At 41.4% G+C, this 23224-nt stretch overlaps 1 protein-coding gene across 1 annotated transcript in view; it reads left to right on the top strand.

Moving 5' to 3' along the window:
* The first annotated feature begins 12362 nt into the window (after nucleotides 1-12362).
* Nucleotides 12363-23224, top strand: part of LOC128742085 (tyrosine-protein phosphatase 69D) — a 41811-nt gene continuing 30949 nt past the window's right edge. The window contains exons 1-3 of the mRNA XM_053838296.1: nucleotides 12363-12729; nucleotides 13370-13481; nucleotides 21324-23218. Of these exons, the coding sequence (XP_053694271.1) occupies nucleotides 12636-12729; nucleotides 13370-13481; nucleotides 21324-23218 (2101 nt within the window). The 5' untranslated portion in view covers nucleotides 12363-12635. The remainder of the gene's footprint in view (nucleotides 12730-13369; nucleotides 13482-21323; nucleotides 23219-23224) is intronic.

Here is a 23224-nt window from a genome sequence, read left to right as displayed (position 1 = left end):
AGGTACGTTGATACCGGTGTGACGGGTACTTGTGTGGTACTACAACAAGAAATAATGCCACATGTTTTCATAGCAAATTCAATATCAGTTCCAAAAGAAGGGAAATTACCCGTAAGAATTATTAATATAGCAAATAAGGAAATTTGCATTGAAACAAAAAATATTGAAACAAAGGATCTAAGGGATTACAATGTGGTAGGAAAAATTAAACTGCCAAAATACGATACTAATAGAGCAAGTAAACTTTTAAATGAGTTGAACTTGAAACATTTGACAAAACAAGATCAGGCAGAGATGCAGAGGCTATGCTTAAAATACGCTGATGTGTTTTGCTTGAAAGACGATAAATTAACAGTAACGGATAAGTACACATCCAGTATTAAAATAAAGGATGGCACAACTCCAATATTTTCTAAACAATATCGCCTTCCCCTGGCGCAAAAAAGGGAAATAAATGACCAGATTGATAGGATGATGTCAGATGGAGTCATTGAAAAGACTAGTTCCGAATGGAATAGCCCAATTTTACTAGTGCCAAAAAAGTCGGCGAATGACAAAAAGAAATGGAGGTTGGTTGTTGATTATCGGAAACTTAACAATGTTCTTGAGAACGATACATTTCCACTCCCAAATATAGAGGAGGTCATAGACTCATTGGCAGGAGCGAAGTACTTTTCGCATTTAGACTTGTCCCAAGGGTACTACCAATGCAATTTGAAGCAAGAGGATAGGCCACTAACAGCTTTCTCGACGTCGTCTGGACAATATCAGATGACAAGGCTTCCAATGGGACTAAAAATAAGCCCAGCATCATTTTCAAGACTAATGACCATAGCGATGGCAGGTCTTAATGGAGAGAAGTGTTTAGTATATTTGGATGATCTCATCATATTTGGTAGAAATCTAGAAGAGCATAACAAAAATCTCTCGAACGTTTTCCGAAGATTGCGAGAGGTAAATTTAAAACTAAACCCCGAAAAATGCAAATTTTTGCAAGAAAATTTAGTATACCTGGGACATTACATATCTGCTGAAGGCATCAGGCCTGATCCTGCTAAAATCGAAGCAGTGAAAAAATGGCCGATCCCTTCCACTGCGGATGAAGTCAAGCGATTCGTTGCTTTCGCAAATTACTATCGGAAGCACATAAAAGACTTTGCTAGGCTTTGCACACCGTTAAACAAGTTGACCAGAAAGGGTGTAAAGTTTGAATGGAGTAGCGAATGCCACAACTCATTCGAGAATTTAAAACAATGTTTTATAAATCCACCAGTACTGGATTACCCGGATCTAACGGAGACCAACAAATTCAACTTACATACGGATGCGTCTGGATATGCGATTGGTGCTGTGCTATCTAATAGCAACGGCAAACCGGTTGCATATGCCAGCAAGACTCTGAATAAAGCCGAATCAAATTACAGTACGATAGAAAAGGAGTTATTGGCTATGGTGTGGGCTATCAAGCATTTTCGACCATACCTGTATGGAAGAAGATTTGAAGTCTACAGTGACCATAGACCATTAGTTTACCTTTTTACTTTAGCTGACCCCTCCAGCAGATTAACAAAATTCAGGTTAGCTTTAGAAGAATATGATTTTGAAGTAACTTTCAGGAAAGGAAGCGAGAATGTGATAGCGGACGCGTTGTCACGCATTTCGATTCAAGACCTGAAAACACTTCATGGAAAAACTGTTCTAGTCGTTACCAGAGCTTCGAAACTTAAAGGCGAAAAAGCGAATGACGATAGGACTGATCAACCTTCGTCTAAACAAGACAAATACGTTAAAATGGTAATGAAAGATAACATAAAAAGCATGCAAATCTCCACAGATGTAATTGAAATTCCCCTCAAAAGGACACAAATTGACCTACGGGCAATGTTGTCGAAGGTGGCGGAATATTCAAAAATTAATAATATAAAATATATAATCATCAAAAATAATAAGGAGACATATGACGTCATTAAAAAATATGAAGAACTACAGATATATGGTCGACCATCATCAGTAAAAACATTACCAATTTTAATAAAAATCGGAGAGCAAATAGAAGAAGTAACAGACGAAAGGTCAAAGCTTTTAATACTAAACGACTACCATATATTACCGACAGCGGGACATGCGGGTATTAGACGCACACTTGCAACTATAAGCAAAAGATATTTTTGGAAAAACATGAAATGCGATGTAGAGAATTTCATTAAAAAATGCAAGCAATGCCAGATATCAAAAGTTGGAAGATGCGGAAAAACTCCAATGATCATTACGACAACAGCAAGCACAGCATTTGAAAAAATCTACGTAGATTTGGTTGGTCCTTTGATACCTACCAATGGATACGAATATATACTAACAACGCAATGCGAGTTAACAAAATTTATAACCGCAACACCGATACCTAACAAGTCAACAGAGACAGTAGCTAAAGCATTCGTGGAGCATGTTATTTTAAAATATGGTGTTCCACAACGAATTGCGTCGGATAGAGGAACAGAGTTTATGTCGAGTTTGTTTACATCCATTGCCAAATTATTGAATATTCAAAAACTAAATTCTACAGCTTACCATCATGAAACTATAGGTTCTTTGGAGAACACACACAAATGTTTAGGAAACTTTTTACGCATCTATTGTAACGAAAAATTATTTTCTTGGGTACATTGGATACCATTTTACACATTCGCATATAACAATACCGTTCACACTAACACTGGATACACACCTTTTTATTTAGTATTCGGAAAAAATAGTAACATGCCTTCAAATTTAACAAATGATAATCCAGTGCCTATTTATGACATAGACAACTATAGCAAGCAATTGACGTTAAAGTTACAAGTATGCCATCAAGAAATAAGAGAAAACCTTCTTTCTAGCAAGATGAAAAGAACAATGAAAAATAACTTAAACATTGTACCAAAATGTTATAACAAAGATGACTTAGTCCTAATTAAAAATGAAATAGGTAAAAAATTGGACAATAAATTTATAGGTCCATACAGAGTAGTAGAGGACATAGACTCAAATATAAGGGTAGAGATCAATGGTAAAGAGGATATAATACATAAAAATAGAATAAAAAGTTATAAGGAATGAAAATAATAATACATATAATTTGAAACAATAGGACGTGTGGTGGACGATTGTTTCATAATGAGTTCTTTCAAATTACATGGGAATAATACGCATTATATAAATCCTAGTTCATATTTCCTTGTTTAGTTTAAAAATTCTTAACTATAGATAACAATTTTTAAAAAAATGTAAATAGGGCGTGTGGTGGACGCTCATGATTGAAATGGTTCAGCGCGACGCGGATCGGTTATGCTGTATAAGCGTAAACGGACTGTACCGCGTCGAACGGTGACAATTATACGCTGACACAGCGCATAGCGTAAAACGTACGACACATAGCATAGGAAGAAATATTTCAGTACAATATAGTCGAGAACGACACGTTACGAGGACCACATCTAGTATTCTTACTCCAAACCGAACCGCCATATCCCAAGAATATTGCACGGTCATGATGGAAGACGAGAAAAAGATGTATCTCTTCGATGGCACAAACTACGCAAACTGGAGCTTTCGGACGGAAGTACATCTCGAAGAACTGGATTTGCTGGAGTGCATCGAAAATGAACTGGTGGAAATGGTTTTTCCAGGTGCTGCCGTCTGATTCAGCCGAAGTGAAACGCGAAAAGGAGAAGAAACTGACGAATCGTAAGAAGAGAGATCTGAAGTGCAAATCGATGCTTGTCCGTAATATTTCAGATACGCAACTTGAATACATCAAGAGAAAGCGTACTCCAATGGAAATCTGCACGACGTCACACAACACGTTCGCTCGAAAAGGTATCTCCGGACAATTCTATTTGTTGAAAAAGCTGTCTACAATGAAATTAAGGGAGAATGGATCACTGCAGGCACATCTGTTGTTGTTCGATCGGATGATTTGGGACCTGGAATCGGCAGGAATCAAGCTGCAGGAAGCGTTAGTAGTCTTTTATCTTCTAGAAACGATGCCCATTTCATACAAACACTTAGTGACAGTGTTGGAAACGTTGACCACGGAGCAGTGTACGCTGGATTTCGTTAGAGCAAGATTGTTAACTGAAAGCGTGAAACGTGAAAATGAGCATGATGACGAAGCGGCATGTGGGTCAACTGCGTTCGTCGGAAAAAGCGATAAATTTAAATTTAAATGCTATTTGTGCGGAAAAGTAGGACACAAGCGTTCGGAATGTCGATCTTAATAAAGCGGAGCTTACGAAGGACAGAAAGGACAAAAGGTAGAAGGAAAAGGCATACTGCTGTGAATCGAAAATTGCATCTATAACCAGCTTGGTGAGCGAGAGTGAATGTTTGACTGATAGCAATATTTTTCGTTGGATCTTGGATTCTGGCGCTTCGGACCATATGGTTAGCTCAAGCGAGTGGTTGCGAGACGTCAGAAGATTGGAAGAGCCGATCATGATCAAAGTTGCGTCTGGTGAAACTGTGCAATGTCATCATGTTGAAAAATTGGATATGATCACTAAAGTTGGTACGGTTCGACAAAAATGTGTCGTGCAAGATGTTCTGTATGTTCTCGGCTTAAGCTATAATCTGTTCTCTATTCGTCGAGTGAGCGAGCGCGGTATGGAGGTATTGTTTTCAAAAGACAAGGCTGTTATTAAACAAAACGGAAATATAGTGTGTATCGGACGACGGCTCAATCGGTTATACGAATTGGATGTCGACGTAAACAGAGCTGCAGGAACGGAGTGTCTGAAAAACCTATGGATGCAGAAATTCTGTGGCATCGAAGATACGGTCATATCGGGAAAAGCGGATGGAAGAAACAAGTTAGCGATGAAATTGTGAAAGGCATGAATTAGAAAAAGGATGCAGTCGGCTGTAATGAAATTTGTGAGCCCTGAATAAAAGGAAAGCAAACAAGGGAGCCTTTTAAGGAAATGCCATTGCCTCGAAGTTCTCGACCGCTTGAATTAGTTCACAGTGACGTCTGCGGAGCTATGACACCAGCAGCTTGGAATGGTAAGAAATATTTCGTTACCTTCATAGATGATTTTACGCATTTTTGCGCCGTTTACATTCTAAATACAAAAGATGAAGTTCTTAAGGCATGGGAAACGTATGTTTCTTTTGCAGAAGGGCACTTTGATAGCCGCATTAGTCGTTTGCGTTGCGTCAACGGTGGGGAATATACGGGTAGTGAATTTCGTATCTTTTGTTAGTCCAAAGGATAACATCGAGGCACTGAAACTACAGACAGACTGGCCTGAATGGAAGACTGCTGTTGAAGAGGAACTAAAGTCATTGGCGTAACTAGCGCTCATTTCTAGGGAGGGCTATAGCCCCGGATTTGTTTTCGCCCGTTGTATTGGTCGGCCAAGTCAATTTTTCTAGGGGGGGCTAAATCTCTCCTAGGGGGGGCTTAGCCCCCCCTAGCCCCCCCTAGTTCCGCCAATGACTAAAGTCTTTACGGGAAAACAACACATGGGATCTTGTGGAATTGCCTACTGGACTAAAGGTCACTGATTGCAAATGGGTCTTCCGTCATAAGTTGAATCCCGATGGCTCTATTCAAAAGCGAAAAGGTAGGTTAGTTGCAAGAGGTTTTACACAGCGCTTCGGATTTGATTTCTCGGAAACCTACGCTCCTGTAGTAAGAATGTCAACTGTTCGTTTGATTCTTGCTTATGCGAATCATACAATCTCATCATTCACCAAATGGATGTCAAAACTGCTTTCCTAAATGGGCGTATAACAGAAAATATTTTTATGCGTCAACCAAGAGGATTTGAAGAGGGGAACCGTGTATGTAGATTGAACAAATCCATCTACGGTTTGAAGCAAGCCTCTAAAGCCTGGAATGACCGTTTCAACGAGTTTGCCGAAGGAGCGGGATTTCATCGTTGTGATGAGGATATCTGTTTGTACGTGCGACAAGGAAAAAGAGCTCGTGTTTATTTATTGTTGTACGTGGATGACTTGTTGATAATTTCGGAGAGTCTCCATGAGGTAGAAGGAGTAAAGCAGATGTTGAAGTGTCAATTCAAAATGCAGGATTTGGGGGCAGTTGAGACATTTATTGGTTTGAAGATTGAACATGATGTTGCGACAGGAGTTATGAAGTTAAGCCAACCGTATTATTCGGAAGCCATAATTAGGCGTTTCGGTATGGAATCGTGTAAGCTGTCAACCACTCCTATGGAAACCAGCCTACAGCTCGAAAAGTCAACGTTAGTGGCAAATCTGGATAAACCATTATCGTGAACTGATTGGATGTTTAACATATTTGACTGTGATATCGCGACCAGACTTGAGTGCTGCTACATCCTATTTCAGCCAGTTTCAATGTAATCCAACGGAAGAACACTGGGTTCATGCCAAACGAATTCTTCGGTATCTTAAAGGTACGGTTCAACAAGGGTTGGTGTACAGAAAGCAGAAATCAGTCGACCACCAGCTTTTTGGAATCGCAAATGCCAATTTAGCAACAGATATTACAGATCGCCACTCGGTATCAGGATATTGCGCTCAAGTCTGTGGGGCAACTACGTCATGGTCAACCAGAAAACAGCGAACCGTTGCTCTTTCGTCGACCGAAGCAGAATGTTCTGCACTAGCTGATTGTATTTGTGAAGTTTTATGGACGCGTAAGTTGCTGAACGAGCTAGGAATATTTGACGGAAAGCCTTCTATAATTTTTGAGGATAATCAATCAGCCATTGCCATCGCGGAGTCAGAAGCACCCTCTAAGAAGTTAAAGCATACCGACGTCAAGTTGAAATTTATCAAGGAGTGTATTCCGAAGCAGTAAGTGATAGTACAGGACATCCCGACAGGAGAGCAACCGGCGAATCTACTGACAAAGGGTCTCTCATCGATGGTGTAGGGACTATAGCAAATGATCAGTAATATCTCATTGAGTAAATGGAATGCAAATATTAAATTTGCTAAAAATTCTATCTTTTATAAGAAACCATTTTAGCGTGCATTAACGTGTTGCTCACAACGCAACAAACATCGTTTGCTTGCTCTGCTTGACTCGAGTGGCGAACAAGCACACGATGTTTGTTGCGTTGTGAGCAACACGTTAATGCACGCTAAAATGGTTTCTTATAAAAGATAGAATTTTTAGCAAATTTAATATTTGCATTCCATTTACTCAATGAGATATTACTGATCATTTGCTATAGTCCCTACAGATGGTTTTCAAGAAGCAGTGTTTTACCTTGGGTATGAATAAGTGATAAGCTTGAGGAGGGGTGTTAAGGAGCAAACTGATCACTTTAAGTTAAATGTGTAATTTTCATTTCCTTTTCCTTAAATAACCGTATTTCACTGAACACACAATAAGCGTACAATTTATATTCTTTCTGCGATTGTCAACTGAAGCGCACGATGTTTTATTTCGCTCTCAACTTGAAAGGCCAGCAAGACCCAAGCAACCAAAAGTTCGAATTTCACTTAAGAAACAAACTTGAAAGTTCATATTTGGTTCAAATTCAGTTCCGCAGAACTTTCTAGCTGAACAACCAGACACTACATTTGTAAACCGAACTTCATTCTCATTAAAGTACCGGTAATATCTATAGCAACTTGAAAGTCCAACATGCAGCTTGAAAGTTCAACACACAGCTTGAAAGTAACTTAGAGTTCGGATAATGGTGTCTAAGGAAGGTTAACAAGCTTTATGTATATGGATCTATAGCTTGCTAAGCAGCTTTACTTGTAATTACCCGAACTCAAAGTTGCCTTAAGTTCGCTGCATAGAGTGCTAAGCAGCTTCTAAAGAAACTTTGGCAAAAGTTTAAAAAACAGCACTTTTAGTTTTATTTTTATACTTTTCTATTTTCTTCCTCCGTTTCCTCCTCACTTTTGTAAAGTCGGTTGCGTCGGTCATGCGATTAAGATAGACCATGAAACATACACTTTGGTTGTTCGCTTGATAATGTCTGAGATGATAATGATTCGGCTAGCTACACTCAGGGCAACAGGGGAAAACGATCGACGAATTGGCACTTACCCGTTTCTCAAAAGTCTCACACTTGAATATTTCTCTCGTTTCAAAATAAATTAAATCCGAAATATGCACTATTGCTAATTTTGATATTGAAAGAACTTTAATAATTGATTAAATGCAAATTTATCTGAATATTAGAATTTGTTTAGAAAGCTTTAATTATGAATTAAATGTAAATTTCACCAAAATTGCTTAAAACTAGAACATTTTTATTAGGAATTCACAAAATTACGTTGGCATGCATACGTTGCGGCCGTCGGATGGATGGGCGCCTTCGACGAACCTCGTGCAACTGAACGGCTACTGGCGAAGCTGGTGCCGTGACAATATGCCACCGGAGCGAGAACGATGCTGGCAGAGAGTCTCACGTTGAGTGACCGGTTACCACCGGTGCCAGGATAGAACGTATCGGACCGAGTCTCACTCGGAAATCAGGGGAATTCACCCGGCGGCTACAGGGTGTCCCAAATACTCCCGCAATATGCGGATCGTATGACTGGTCGGAACGGGGACCGTATGTTGATGGACGGTCTAAGCTTGCGCAACACGTGACACTAGATTTTAGTTCGATTTCACTGTGCACTACTGTTTTTAGAGTGGGTTTTTATAAACGGGGAGGAGCACCGCTTCTAACGATATCGGGCGTTCGCCAAGGCAGTCGATCTCTAGCGCAAAATGATCCGATCTTCTGCCGGCGATATAAGGACCTAAGTCCACCACTCCGCGATGCAAAACTCCACAACTGAATTTCTGCCCGATTGTAACTTCTATCGATACTATGATCGACCGCGTCGCGTTACCACGTTCCGACTCACACTAGTGTCTAATCTACTAATTAACCAGCCCATCTGGCTGCCACTCCCTTTTATAGCTCCGCATATCTCTCTCTCGAGATCGATCCGGAAACTTTACATCGCAATTGGAGTAGCGATAGCACCGCTACTGGTATCGTTGTGCGTTTAGGCCCTTGTGGCAATTTTCAGGAACGGTGTATAATTAGTAAAACCTATCGCTAAAAAAGTTAGTGTTTTTGGGAGTGACTGGTAGGGTTGCCAAGTGGCCGGTTTTTGGCCGGCCCGACCGGTTTTTCACTTGCAAAGCCGGTGGCCGGTCAATCCAGCAAAAAGGCCGGTTTTCCGACGTATGAAGCCGGATTTGTACTTTTTGCCTGGTTTGTTAAATTTTCTGATAAATTTATTACCAATCCTGAACAGTGGATTATTGAAGATAGCTAGTTTTGCAGTGATAATACCTTGCTTTTGGCGGTAATATACATTAAATTGTCCACTAGCGCCAGAAGCAAGTAGTTGTCACTCAAAAACTAGCTATCTTCAATAATTTACACAGGAAACTGTCTAACGCACGTTACACATTACAGACAAATCCTCTAATATGCTGCCACAACCCCCCCCCGCATTTTTTGAAGGCAGGACCGACCGGCCGGTTTGTGTAATTTTCAGACTTGGCAACCCTAGTGACTGGGCGCGTCTTAAATCTTCTTTCCTTAAAGATATTTTTTTTTACTTTTTTTTTGTTTTAATTCTAATTTTATACAATGCAAGTATTTTTATTTAGTTGCCCTGTAAATAAGTTATATATAGAAAATAATATTTATTTCTTTATGCAAGTCGCTCCCACTACTATGTTTGCTGACCCAAATCCCCTCCCGCTACCCAGACTCGTTCATTCGTAGTCAATCCCATCGCTGGATTGGAAACGAGCCTGAATAGTGGCGGCGTCATCGCACGCGGCTTATTGGGTCAACAAACATAGGGTATCGACATTGGCGGAACTAGCGCTCATTTCTAGGGGGGGCTATAGCCCCTGGCATTTTTTCGACCATTTTATTTCCTTGGCATATTAAAATTAAATATACCTTGATGCATGGGAACTTTAAGTAGTGATGCATATAAAAATTACTCTCAAGTTTTTATTATGTAAAGTTATCTAACTATAGTTTTTTCTTAAATTTAAAAATCCAGCCTGATTTTTCTAGGGGGGGCTAAATGTTTCCTAGGGGGGGCTTAGCCCCCCCTGGCCCCCCCCTAGTTACGCCAATGGGTATCGAAAATTTAAAGAAAGAACATATTTGATAACAATTTTATTTAGGTAATTCATGGCTTTTGTGAACACGGTTGTAACCGTTGGTTACAACCATATAAAAATAGCCTAACTAACACCGACCGCTGCTGGATTTGAACCCGAGCGTTCCGCGTTGAAAGCCTATCCTAATGCAGTGCACCATCTCTGACGCCGCTAGTGACATGAATTTTGCCGAAGGGTTGTTATTAAGTGTAAATTCGTTTCGGGGCTGTGATAAATGAGAAATTAGCACATCGAGTAAAACCGACGCATATCGCATATGCCAGCAATGGAGCAGTGGTATGCGTCTGAGTCACCGAAAAGAAGTACTCGTGTTCAAATCCCCGAGATTTTGGTTGGTGGTATGTGGTAAGTTACAATAAATTAATATTAAAAAAAAACAGTCGGTTATTAACCGAAATTAAATGCCTTAGTTAATGAGAAATGTCATGAATCTGCAAAACAGGAAGAAATGGGAAAATATTCCCCCAATCTTTTTTTATTTCTAAAATTATTGGAGTTTCTTTTTGGGCTGAACAGTGTTCTATATAGCGACTTAAGTATACTTTTTGTGAACTTTCTAGTTCTGTTAGAAGTTACTTTGTATTCCCTTCGAAGTTTAATCATCAAATACGGAGTACGTCTCTTCCCTAAACCAGCGGACCAAGTGGCATGGAGAATTGAGGATGCTGAAAAAAGGCGACTTGGTCTACGTACTCGAGGGGTCCAAGCGGAGATCCTGGGTACGTGGAAGAATCGAGGAGCTCATCTCGGCGAGCGATGTTCGTGTGCGGCAGGCGTTAATCCGGACGAGCAGTCGCTTGTTTTGGCGAGCTGTTGCGCAGTTAGCAGTTGTTGAGATAGGCGATGATGGTAAAGCTAGACAGGAAGTGGCCTCCGGACCAAGTTTACGGGCCGGGGAAATGTTGCGGGCACTGCACTGAGCACAACAGACGGAGGATAGATTACGAGGCGCGTTCTGAAACGGACGTGGACAGATTGGTATGCTCGATGCAATACACCATCCTGTCTACTACCTGTTTCGCAGTTGTTTCAATGGCACCATGGAGATCATTTATATCTTCCCTTTCTTTCTGCTGTTCTGGGATTCCTTTATTCAAGCTTCCTGGCATTCACTGCCTATCCGTTGGATGTAAAAACGCCCTCAATGCAAAACTTCGCCGCGTACGACAACCTTGGACGAAAAGACCGTACATCAGAGACATCCGAAAAGTGGCATCCGTCAATCAAGAGATGATCGATTCAAGAACTAAAGTCTCCATTTGGATGCCTTCGTGACGTGAAAAATATGTACTACAGATGGCCATATCCATATATGACCCTCAAACCGCTATCGTTGGTGGACAGACGAAAGTTAGGTCTGCTAAAGACAACCCGGAAGAATTCCTCCGGTAATGATTTTCACGTTATGTTTGGATCACTCTCCATAGGTCCTTTCGAGTCTGTCGTAGAACCCGTCTTTAGCAAGTTGTAGATTGCTAAATAGCAAATGTGTGCGACCATTTACAGCCTGCAGCATTTATATTATAGCTCAACCACGAGCTCAACGGTTATTAGATGACAACTCTTAATGCATGAATAATCCATACGTTTGTAAGGAACGTGCTACTCGAGCCACTGATGCTGATAATTGATACCTGATTGCATAACAAAGCTTGACAACAGATCTTACCTGACCAGGATCACGTGTTGAGAGTGCGGTCTCACCTGCAATCTTTTGTCGGTATTCGATTCGATTACTGCACTGTTGTTATCACGCGTCGAATTTTTTATAGGGCTGTCGGATTTGAGAACGCGATGTCGGCAACTGTGACAGTAAAAATGTCAACCAAAAGGCCTTTTCAAGCTCACTCTCCCGTTCTCAACCGCGTACTGTTTTTTTCTCGACAGTGTTGCGGACATTTGTTTACCGCCATTAGTAAACTTTAAAATATATTAATAAATTAATTAATTTATTGCGACTGTAAAATAATTCCTGTGAAGAATTAAAGAGTAATTAATTTGTAATGTTTTTTAGCAGAAACAATATATCTTCGAAACTTCAAATTAAATTATTCTTTTTCTCACAACATATACGATACAAATCTCAACGTCAAGACTCAAAGTACCGAAACAGTTTGGCATCACTGATTCACCGAAAGAAAGACGGAAAAAAGGCAGCAGCAGCCAGAGCCGCAGCAGTGCAGCAGCCAGAGAAAAGAGTGTGTGTCCATTATTCTTTTACGCGACGGCAAAACTTCCTTCGTTTTTGTTTTTCCATTATTTTGTCGCGCAAATAATTTGTCTAGCTTCGGTCCGGCATGAGTGAAAGTGTGCATTTTCGGTGCGGTGCAAGTGCAGGCGTGCTGTAAGCTGGCGAAACCGGCTCGAGTTGGATTCGCAATCGGTGCAAAGCGCAGCCCAATAATCGGCGAACGACGAAAAGGGCAGCGGCTCTCCGTGAAAAAGACGGAACGGACAGGATCTAAACACTTGTGACAGAAGAGGGAAAGCAATGTGGAAGAACCAAGCCCACTTGTGCTTGCTGGTTGCTAGTGTATATTTTCTGGTTTATCGGATTGGTGAAATTGACGCTGCCGGCAGTAAAGGTACGCAGTTTTGTGTAATAGTTCTGTAAAAACCGTCTTTTATAAAAAAAATGTCATCGGAATCCCATTTTCCCATCGCCTCCTTTTTATGCTGTGTAATATCAAACCAACATAAAACATATCGACAGCGCTTCCTTTCTCTCTCTCTCCGCTGCACACTGAATCACGGCCTGCTGTTATGCTGTGCACATATATTGGCATAGCCTTGTGTTTTTAGTGTAGAATGCTTTAAAGTGCAGTAGCATAAAGAAGGTGGCGACGTCATAGTTGGCGAGTCCAGACGAGACAGAGGGCAGTTTTCTCCTGTTCTCGCATTTTCGCTGCTGTTCGCTGGACAGAAGATGTGCACTGCTGCAGCCTTAATGATGGCAGCAGCAATTTTCCCTTCCACTAGCGGCCGGACGTTGACATCTGGATTAATTGAAATTATGACCCATCCTACACAAAAACAAATTAGCATACTAAACGCCACTATCAATTTCGACTGCATCCACCCCGCAAATAAACGCCTCCGAATATATAAAACAGAGAAAGACAGTTTATCAACAATCAGTTTGATCTCTCCGTAAACGGATATCCTCTTTTCTTTCGCATGCTTTTGGTATACGATCTGCTTCTAACGTGTTTCGTTCAATTTCAGCTGAACCGCGGTACTTTCTGGCCGGCCGAAACGGCACATTGGCGTGCAAATTTAGCGGTGCCGAGAATCCCAGCTGGCGCAAGAATGGGAAAAACCTAACCGACGGCAGCAGGTGAGTGAGTCATCGCCAAGAATAGTACATGTTTTATAAGTACTACAACATGCCTAGTACGATTATTTCCTTCTGTGTTGTGGTTGGTTGTGTCTCGTCTCTAGTACTACGTACGCGCATTCCCATCCCATTGAAAACGGAAATCGATTTTCAACCCTTCCCCGTCCTGGACGGTAGGCTAATCTTCGCCGAAGGGGGTCTCTTTTGTGGCGCAAGGAGTCGAAAATAATTGATGTCAAAGTTGGTGTTTAGAATCGTTTAATATTTGATGAGCAGCCGCTAGAAAAGGGAGAGGGAACGGGATATTGATTGAAGTAGTAAGTGTTAGCTGTGACACTGCACAGATTTTAAACTGTTAAAATTATTTTTGGGTAAAGACAGTTGGAGGAATAGTTTTACATAAAATAATCAAGTAAAGTAATTTAAATTTATAAAACAGCGACGACCATATTGCTCCTGAATTTTCAAATAAATATTTGTAGAGGCAATGCCGGGACAGTCAACTCTGCATACGATCATTAATCTGCAGCTGCAAGTCGTTACAACTAATATCTCTTCTAATAATACATTTAAATTATTATATTTTGAGGTGCTCCACGTATACTAGAGCGCTATCTTGTTTAAAATAAACAATGAGATATAAAAAGAATGAAATTTCGTGGCAAAATCTACATGATTGTTAAGATTAATCAAGACAGGGACATTTTCGATATTTCTAAAGGAGTCAGTCAAACCTTAGTCAGTTAAACACTACCAAAATGGTTGTCGAGTGTCGGGTCATGTCGCGATCAATAAAATAACACTATAGTCGTATTTCCCGGTCACCAGACAGAATAAATTCACTTTAATCCGCAGTCCTCTTACACTTTAATAATATACCATAAAAGAATGCGTTAGCTCCTTCCACAAATACCATCAGCGCTCAACAGCCGTCCCGGTCCTGTGTTTAAGTACGGAGAAGGGGTCTTCCAGCTTGCTACTACGGGCAAGTGTACATAAATGGAAGACAGTCACATCTGCAAAATCATGCAACAGCGATAATTTTTCTTTAATATTGAATCGATTTTGCAAACAAATCGTCATAATATCACTTGAATGTACAGAACAGAATACTTTTACAAGCAATTTGTTCCCAAGTGATTTAAAATTTGTTACAAAACTTAGAAAAACTGCCGAAGTTATTGTTATGCATTTATTTGTGCTTGAATAGTCAAGAATAAACGCATAACAGTCTCAGTCACAGCATGCCTTGATCCTTGGGTTGCCGGTAACTCGGCAGTATTTTCAAGACCACGTGTTGTTGTTTTGATAATTCACGTGCTCGTTCAATTCAATTGTTCAAAATGTCCGTTTTGAATCAAATCTGTTCCTGACCTTTTCTTCTTTTATTTGTAATTTGTTATCTTGAGTTTATAGTGAGGTCGCAGCTTAACTTATATGCACCAGAAAGAGCATTACGGCCCAGGAATCTGTTATTCTTACCGCAGCGTAATGTGTCATATGGACAACATGATCCCACTCGCTTTATGTCGGCTAGCTTCAACGCGGTGACGACATTATTTGACTTCCTCATAAAAGAGCGACATTTAGACAGCGACTGCGTGGATAATCTAATGTATCTTTATGTGTTTTATGTTATACGTAGTATCTTTTATCGTTAAGACCACAAGATGTCCGATGATTTTTACACCAACAAATAAACAACATAGATGGTTTGACAGGTATAATACGCAAGTTCTTATAATAACTTGCTATAATTCCTTTTGCAAATCTTGAAATCGTTAATTTTTTATAACAGAAGTTTTTACAATCGACGGAAGGATTGGTAGAAGAATGCAATGGAACAAAGTGGGACAAGACGTGAAGGGGAAAGAGCGGAAATGAATGAGGTCCTGCCCTGTTCCGAACAGCTAGCTGCTTCAAACCTCGGAGAGGCCGCTACCGCAGCATTAAGTGGCCCCGAAGTATACAAAATGATTGGTTTGATGGGAAATTCCAACAAACGGTGGAGAGAAAAAAAATGCCTGGAAAAATTATCTGAGCATTACCACTAGGGAGAACTTGGTCCAATACCGACGAGCAGGGAACCAGTTAGTCACAATCCTGAGGAGTAACAAGCGTCAAGAGGAGGACAGTGATCACATAAAATTGGAACAACTAATCTGAGCGAATGACACACGCGAGTTCTTCGAGAAGATGAACCAAACTAATAAAGGCTACACACCGAAACAGTTTTTCGCTGAACACGACAATGGCGAAGTTGCAGAAGGAGGCGGAACGTAATCTAGCAGTGCCTATGGAAGTTACTCCTAGCACCTGACCCTTAAGAAGTCAAACGAGAAATATGATTGCTGAAGAGCAACAAAGCCGCTGGCAAGGACCGCCTACCGGTAGAGCTTTACGAACATGGCCAAGAAACGCTGGCAGTGGCTCCACGTTGGGTTATTTCCAAGATTTGGGAGAAGGAGAAGCTGCCGGAAAAATGGAAGGAACGAGTGGTTTGTCCTATTTCCAAAAGGGTGATCGGCTTAACTACTGCCACTATCGCGGCGTGACTGACGCGCATTGGCATCGTACATCTGGCGAAAGTCGGGTCCTTATTACCCTGTCTTTCATCTGAATTCGATATTACCCTGATGAAGGCCCTTGACAGTGTAAAAAGTCTCTTGTAGTTAAATGTACTGGTCAGAAGGACGCAATGGGTCTTTGTAAGGGATGGCAATATAATGACATAGTCCTGACGTGAGGAATAAGCTGGATAAAGTAGAGTGAAGCCAATACCTATACATAAGCATTTAGTAAAAAACTAACATAAACATAAATAAAGACGAGTAAACAAATTATTATATGGATGCTACTTTGTCAAACGTCCTCGGGAGACCACTGACCACTGGCTCCGTGTGGGCTGTAATTCGTACGGTGGTGACCTCCTTAACCTAGCAGTATATCGAAGTGCTCTAGGTTACAAATTAAGGGCGATTCGCTGAAGAATTTGAAAGCAATCTATTTAACGCAGAGTAGGAGTAGTTTAGAGTGTATTGTTTACACTGTATTGGTGTATTGTTTACGCGAATTGATGTTGCGGAAGCCCCTGGAAAATCCTCAACTATCTTATCGGGACATCGGAAAACAACTCGGAATCGTGCAGTGAACTTTAAACGTTACTACGAAACTCTTAGCATCGAATGAAAGGTGAAATACCGTCAGAATGGGTGTTTTATTAGTGATCAGGATCAGGTTTAAGCGGAATCCCAATGCTTCGGTCAGGAATGTGACAAAAAAATTGAATCTGTTAGAGTCTTTAGTTCAAAAAGCCGAGGACCGGGAGGAACTGCATATGCATACGTATAAAGTGCGGAAGAATCGTGATGAACGGAGAAATACGGTGGGACGAAGCCTTATTGTCTTATCATGGATGATGAGACTTACGTCAAGGCGGACTTCCGGCAGCTTCCGGGGCTACTGTTCTTCACCGCCCACCACAGTCCATAAGTTTAATGTTCCCGAGGAAATAAGGAAGCAGAAACTTTCAAAGTTTGCCAAGAAATACATAATTTGGCAAGCGATCTGCTCGGGTGGCAAACGTTCGTGACTGCAGAAGCGTCTGCTTCATCTGTTGAAGCAACACGAGGGCCTTGTGATCTTCTGACCGGATCTAGCTTCGTGTCAACGGGGTTACTTTCGTATCCGAGGACATGACCTCTTCTTTGCTTCTACCACCGAGAAGATAGACGATAGGGGATAGAGGAGCTAGCAGTCTCACATCGGGTATTTTTTTGACGTAGGACTACGTCTTTGTTTACTATACTTGGACTGGGTAGCACTTTGTGAAAACGAAAATAAAAGTGTAACGATTGAATGAAAGATTTCAAATGGTTAGCACTACTAAACAACTGAACGAAACTGAACAATTTATGTGTCGTCGGATAGATAAAATGACTTGCAATTTTATAGAGGGGATAAGAGAGCAGTTTTATGGAGGGCGTAAGAGGGGGGGGGGGGGGCTCCTATACAAATGAAACACGAATTTCCTCATAACTCGAGAACTAATCAAACAAAAGGGACCAAAGTGGGGTTTCAGAAGGCAGGAATTTTTTCTAGGCTACTGAGACCCCTTCCTTTTCAAAAAAAGGGGGGGAGGGTGCTCCTATACAAATGATATACAAATTTCCTCCTAACTCTAGAACCAATCAAGCAAATAGAATTAAATTTGCCATGTGGATATTTCAGAAGGCTACTGATAGTTATCAGTAACGTACTGGAATTACTGATAGTTATCAGTAACGATTTTTAATGATAGTTCCCATCCCTAGTGGCTATGAAAATACGTGAACGGGGGTTCATAAGTACAACGCCTGCAATCATTGGGACATAGAGATTTCGCTTAAAAATCATTTGTGTGCATCATAAAGGTTGAAATAGTAATGAATGAACAGCCCACAGATTATTGTATCAAATATGATTATGCGTAGCTTGACATGATTCAATAATCTTACTTTAAGTCGCTTGTGGCCTTTAAAAGGACCATTGGTTACGAATAACATTAAAGCCAAAGCACGTTCATCGCAAATATGACGTGCCATTCGAATGTCCTTCTTTATTGACATGAACGGCAACAGGCATGTAAGTTAGCGGTGTCGATTCACTGTCTCCGAGAAGGTTTTATTAGTTAACTTTCACAGCTTACCGCTCAATCTCAATACAACAAAGATAAAATTTTTACCTCCAAAAACACCCATATGCCAAATTTAGTTCCTTTTGCTTGATTAGTTCTCGAGTTTGGACGAAATTTGTACTTCATTTGTATGGGAGTCCCTCTCCTAAAGAGGGGAAGGGTCTCAATTCACGATAGAAAAAATTCTTGCCTTCTGAAATATAAAAAAGCAAAGCCTGGGTGCTAATTCCATTATCGAAATTTGACCTTCTGTTTTTTTTTATACGACAGACTTCGCAACCAGCTGTTAGAATACAGGACAGTGCGGGGTCAGTGCTACGATCCTATTGACTCTAACAGCCTCTCCCAGCCGAGATTCAAACATACGGCGACTGGCTTATTAGACCAGCGTCATACCTCGAGGCCAACTGGGAGGCAACAATATCAGTAAATATCAATAATAGCGAAACCTTACGGATACTTAGTGATATTATTGCTTACTGATAACTATCAGTAGTTAATGATAGTTTTCCCATCCCTAATAGCCACCATTGCATTCAATGTAGAATTGAATCTGAATATTTAGCTCTTCTCTTTTAAATATTCACTCAAACAATGGCGCTCACAGATTCTTATAAACATACATATGCCAGAAATGCAGTTTACATTAGTCTCTGATCTAATGATATGATACAGTCCTACGTCACCCTTTCGTACAACCTTTTGGGCTGTATATCTTGTAGCTTTTTGTTTTACTTGTTTCTGACTCGCATTTAACGTATACTCTATTTTTAGTGGAGGCGTATATCGAATGGTTAGACTGGAGGGACAAAATTAGATAATATAGGGTTGTGTGATAATAGTTAAATCGCCAAAGCACTCGGGCATCAACCGAGAAAGTGTGGGTTTGAGTCCCACTTACCAATGGAACTACCCAATATATTTTTGGTCTCATATCGAAATTTCCCAGTTTTATTCAGTTTAAAATTCTTCTCACCAAACGCTCCTCCACTCAAATAAAAATAGTGTTTACGTTGACCGCTAGGTAGAGACAAGTAAAACAGAAAAAATACTCAAACTGATCATAGCATTTATACAATAGAGTTTAATTTGGTTATCTGTATGGCTGGAGTGATACATCATTACGTTAATCATATTTTTCTAGAGTTGAATGACCCGTACTTTCTGTAGTCTAAACACAGAGAGAGATGGGTTAGGTTGGTCAATTTGTCGAACTAAATCCGCTTAACTTTATTCATAAAAATTGAAGCAGCAACTAATTTTAGAAATACCCCATGTAAATAGGTATAACTTTTTCAAATATTGCATGGCTGAGACGGTACTTTCAAATAAATGTGAATTAAGTCAAAGTGATTGTTTAATCCCTAGTAGTAGTAGGGGAAAGCCACCATCATTTCAAGGACTTGCCAAGGTATGTGGGTAGAATTACAGTATATCCAAATTTGATTATCAAATGAATTTCACACTAATGCTGTTACAGAAGGGCCAAAAGGGATTGGGCGGACCCACAAGCAGAGGCACTTGTGCGCATTCCGGGGTTTTAAGAGTCGCCTTCCAGCATTAGGATCCTTCCATGTAATAATCAATTTCACTGTACCAACTTTAACCCACGTGATGATTTGTTTGTTTTGAATTGAGAAGTGCCATATTTGCTTCAGACCTTAAGGATTCAGGTTGGCAATCCACTCCATCATCCAGCCTTCCACATTTATGATTTCAATAATAATACTGTTAATAATATGATATTAAGATTAAATGTGGTATATATAGGTAAAAATAGAACAATCTCACCAGTATTCCTTCGTATGAAATAAAGTAGCGTCCTTTGAGGTTCCATAAGTGCTTCTAATAGTTAATTTAATTTTTCATTGTGGTATCCATGTGCAGTATTAAAACTCGTTTTGGCCAAAGTTTTTACTATATAGCAGTAGATGCTTCATAAGCTAAAACGAAAAAAATAATTAAAATAACTTATTAGGCTTACCAATTAGCTAGGCCGTCTGGCTCCGCCGTCTGCCCAAAACCTCGGCTTTGAAGTCAGGCAGCCGGAAACCACCCAGCATCGCACCTCCTAGCTTGGCTACTCAATAGAGCATTACCAGGTATGGCCACGTGGAGGCGCTAGGTAGGGGCTTGGGATGGCTAGAGCTATATTGGACGCTCCTCATTTGCCTTCCCCATTTCATACCCAGAATTACTGTCGAATCTTGTACAACAGCAACAATAGATACGCGATTCTACGTTTCATAATTGTTCATAACAGATTATTACCTATTACTAGAAACTTTGTTCTCGTCGTGAAAGTACTGAAATCACTAAAAATGCAACTGGACTCTGACGACCTTCCCCTTAAGTTGGAAAATTGATGTTTGGTGTGCGGTTGAGCACTACCGGTGTTAGGCGGGACTCACAAGATCTTCACTTCCTCACTGTACTAAATTTTACAACTCAAGTAGCATAAAATGTCCAGGGCAAAACACATTTACATTATCATTTTTCCTCTCATCATCATTATCATCATCGTCATCATCATCATTATATTTAAAACATGACATACGGCCTCTGGCAGAGAGATCTCAAAGTCACTTCGTGGAGTCCGCGCAAGACCGGAACGCCTCGGCTTGCGGGCTTAGGCGTGTCGGCTGTGCTTGGAGCCCTCCCTGTGTTAGTGGGCGACATTCCCTGTCTCGTCAGGTAGAACTGGTATTTGGGTCTCCCTGATACTCTGAAGGTACGTTTAGATTGGCCACATGTGGCATGCAACTTTTTCCAAACTGTTGCCCGATGTTTCCAAGCGACATGGCAACGTATCTCAAACGTTCAGGTAGCAACAGAAGTAACATTGACCAACAACTAGCAACATGTCGCATACCGCATGTTGCATTCCACATGTTCCCAGAAAATTGCCCAGTCTAAACGCACCTTAATGAAGACAATATAAAATAGCTCTGCATGGAGTTTTATACGCTATGCGACCTGCTGGATAACCGGAAAAAAGAACTAATTGAAAACTCTATTTCTAAACTTACTTTGAAAAGGTTTTCACTGGAAATGTTAAGAAAATTTATAATGCACGCTATTCAACGCCTGCTTTGTTTCCACTGTCAAAGGAAACTATTTGCTAAAAGAATGAAGCTCACTTCACCATTGCTATCTCTCTCTTGCAGTCCCCGAATAACCTTCATGATCGTCGACAGCGAGGCGGACGTGGTAAAGCTAGCGGACGGCGATGACGGCAAACCACCGGAGGAATATCAACCGGCGACGACGGTACTGCCAACGACCGACGAAGCCGGAACGACGGCAATTTCTACCCTGACCATACACAATTTTACGAAAGCAGACACCGGCGATTACACCTGCCATGGGCAGCAGGCGGCGACGGCGGGTGCTCCGCTGGCCAGCTTCTCGGTGCGGGAAGTGACACTACCAAAGATTACCGCCTCGAGCCCGGAACGCACCAAAACCAAACAGGAGCGACGGGTCGAGCTGTACTGTGTGATACAAATGTACCCACTGGAATACTTTAACAATTCGATACAATGGTTCAAAGAGGACGACACCACCGAGAATAATTTTATGAGAAATACGACTGTGCGGGCACTGAATGGGACACACGTAAACGTAACGCTGACGATTGCCGGGGTGAGCAAAACTCACAATGGGACGTATTCCTGCAATGTTGGACCTTCGGCAATGCTGGATGAGAACTCCGCCACCGATCGGAAGTCGATGGCCCTTCTGGTGTTGGATAAGCCCCAGGTTACGATTGATTACGTAAAGGCCGTTGGTGCTAACAAAATTTATCTTAACTGGACAGTGAATGACGGTAACGATGCGGTCAAGCATTACATGGCACAATATATGAAGAAAGGCGATTCCACCTCTACGTACTATGCCAATCGAATCGATGGCAGGAATAGTTCTTTTGTATTGGAGAATTTTGACGCTGCAACGGATTATGAAATTAAGTTGACTGCCCAGAATGGGCAGGGGAGTGGACAGCCGTCGCCGGCTGTCAAAGTTCGAACGTTGGACAGTGATCCAAGCTTCACACCGGTTGTGGAAGTGAAAGGAAATACACACTCAACCATTACGATTGGGTGGGCAGCTCCTCCGGCAGATTTACTGGAGTATATTCAGTACTATGACTTGACGGTTTCAGTGGCCGGTGAGAATTCTTCCAAATGGGAAACTTACTACCCGCAAAATAGTCGCAATCTTCCGTACATGTTCGACAATCTGGACACTGCCACCGAGTATAGCTTCCGAGTGCGAGCCTGCAGCGAGCTGGCCAAAGCTTGCGGAAACTGGTCGGAAGAAGTGAACGGTACCACCAGCGATGGACTATCATCTGCTCCTTTGAATATAAACATTAGTTGCTCACACTACAACATATCTCGCAGGAACACGGTCCGCGTCCACTGGGATCCACCGAAGAAACCGAACGGAAAGGTCGTTTCCTATCAGGTAATTCTGGATGGTCTGTCGCAGTATCGCAGTGAACATGGCAGTCTAAAAAACGAAACCTGGGGACCAAAAATAAAGAATGTCCAGCCGCAGTTTACGAAAACCGAGTACGATGGAATTCCACCAAACACGAATTATACGGTAAAAGTAGCAGCTGTAACACGCACAAAGCGACCCGGTGTGGTTGCCAGTGCCTCGTGCACCATGCCGGTCACCACACCGGACAATATCGGTCGGTTGATGTGGGGAAAACTGCGCACCGAAGATAATCGGTGGATCTTTAAGCTTTTCCTTCCGCGCGTTTCCGAACGAAATGGTCCCATCTGCTGCTACAAAATCTACCTAACACGGCTGGCGCATAGGAATGAGTCTCTTCCGGAACCGGAAAACCTGCTGGTGACCAGCTATGCCGATGTGCATGCGATTAATAACACCCGTGGTGGTACGTATCTGGCGGAGATCTTTTCCAGTTTGAACTACAGCTCGGAAGTGTTTTTGGGTGATGGTAAGACCAACGACTACCGGGATTTCGGCTTGTGTCCGCAGTGTCTGCAGCGGACGAGGTTTCTTCCCACCGAGAAGCCACAGAGTGGTGAGT

The sequence above is a fragment of the Sabethes cyaneus genome, chromosome 3, assembly GCF_943734655.1.
Source record: "Sabethes cyaneus chromosome 3, idSabCyanKW18_F2, whole genome shotgun sequence".
NCBI classification, from domain to species: Eukaryota; Metazoa; Arthropoda; class Insecta; order Diptera; family Culicidae; genus Sabethes; species Sabethes cyaneus.
The sequence above is the reverse complement of the archived record's forward strand: the minus strand, read 5'-3'. Positions and strand labels throughout refer to the sequence as shown.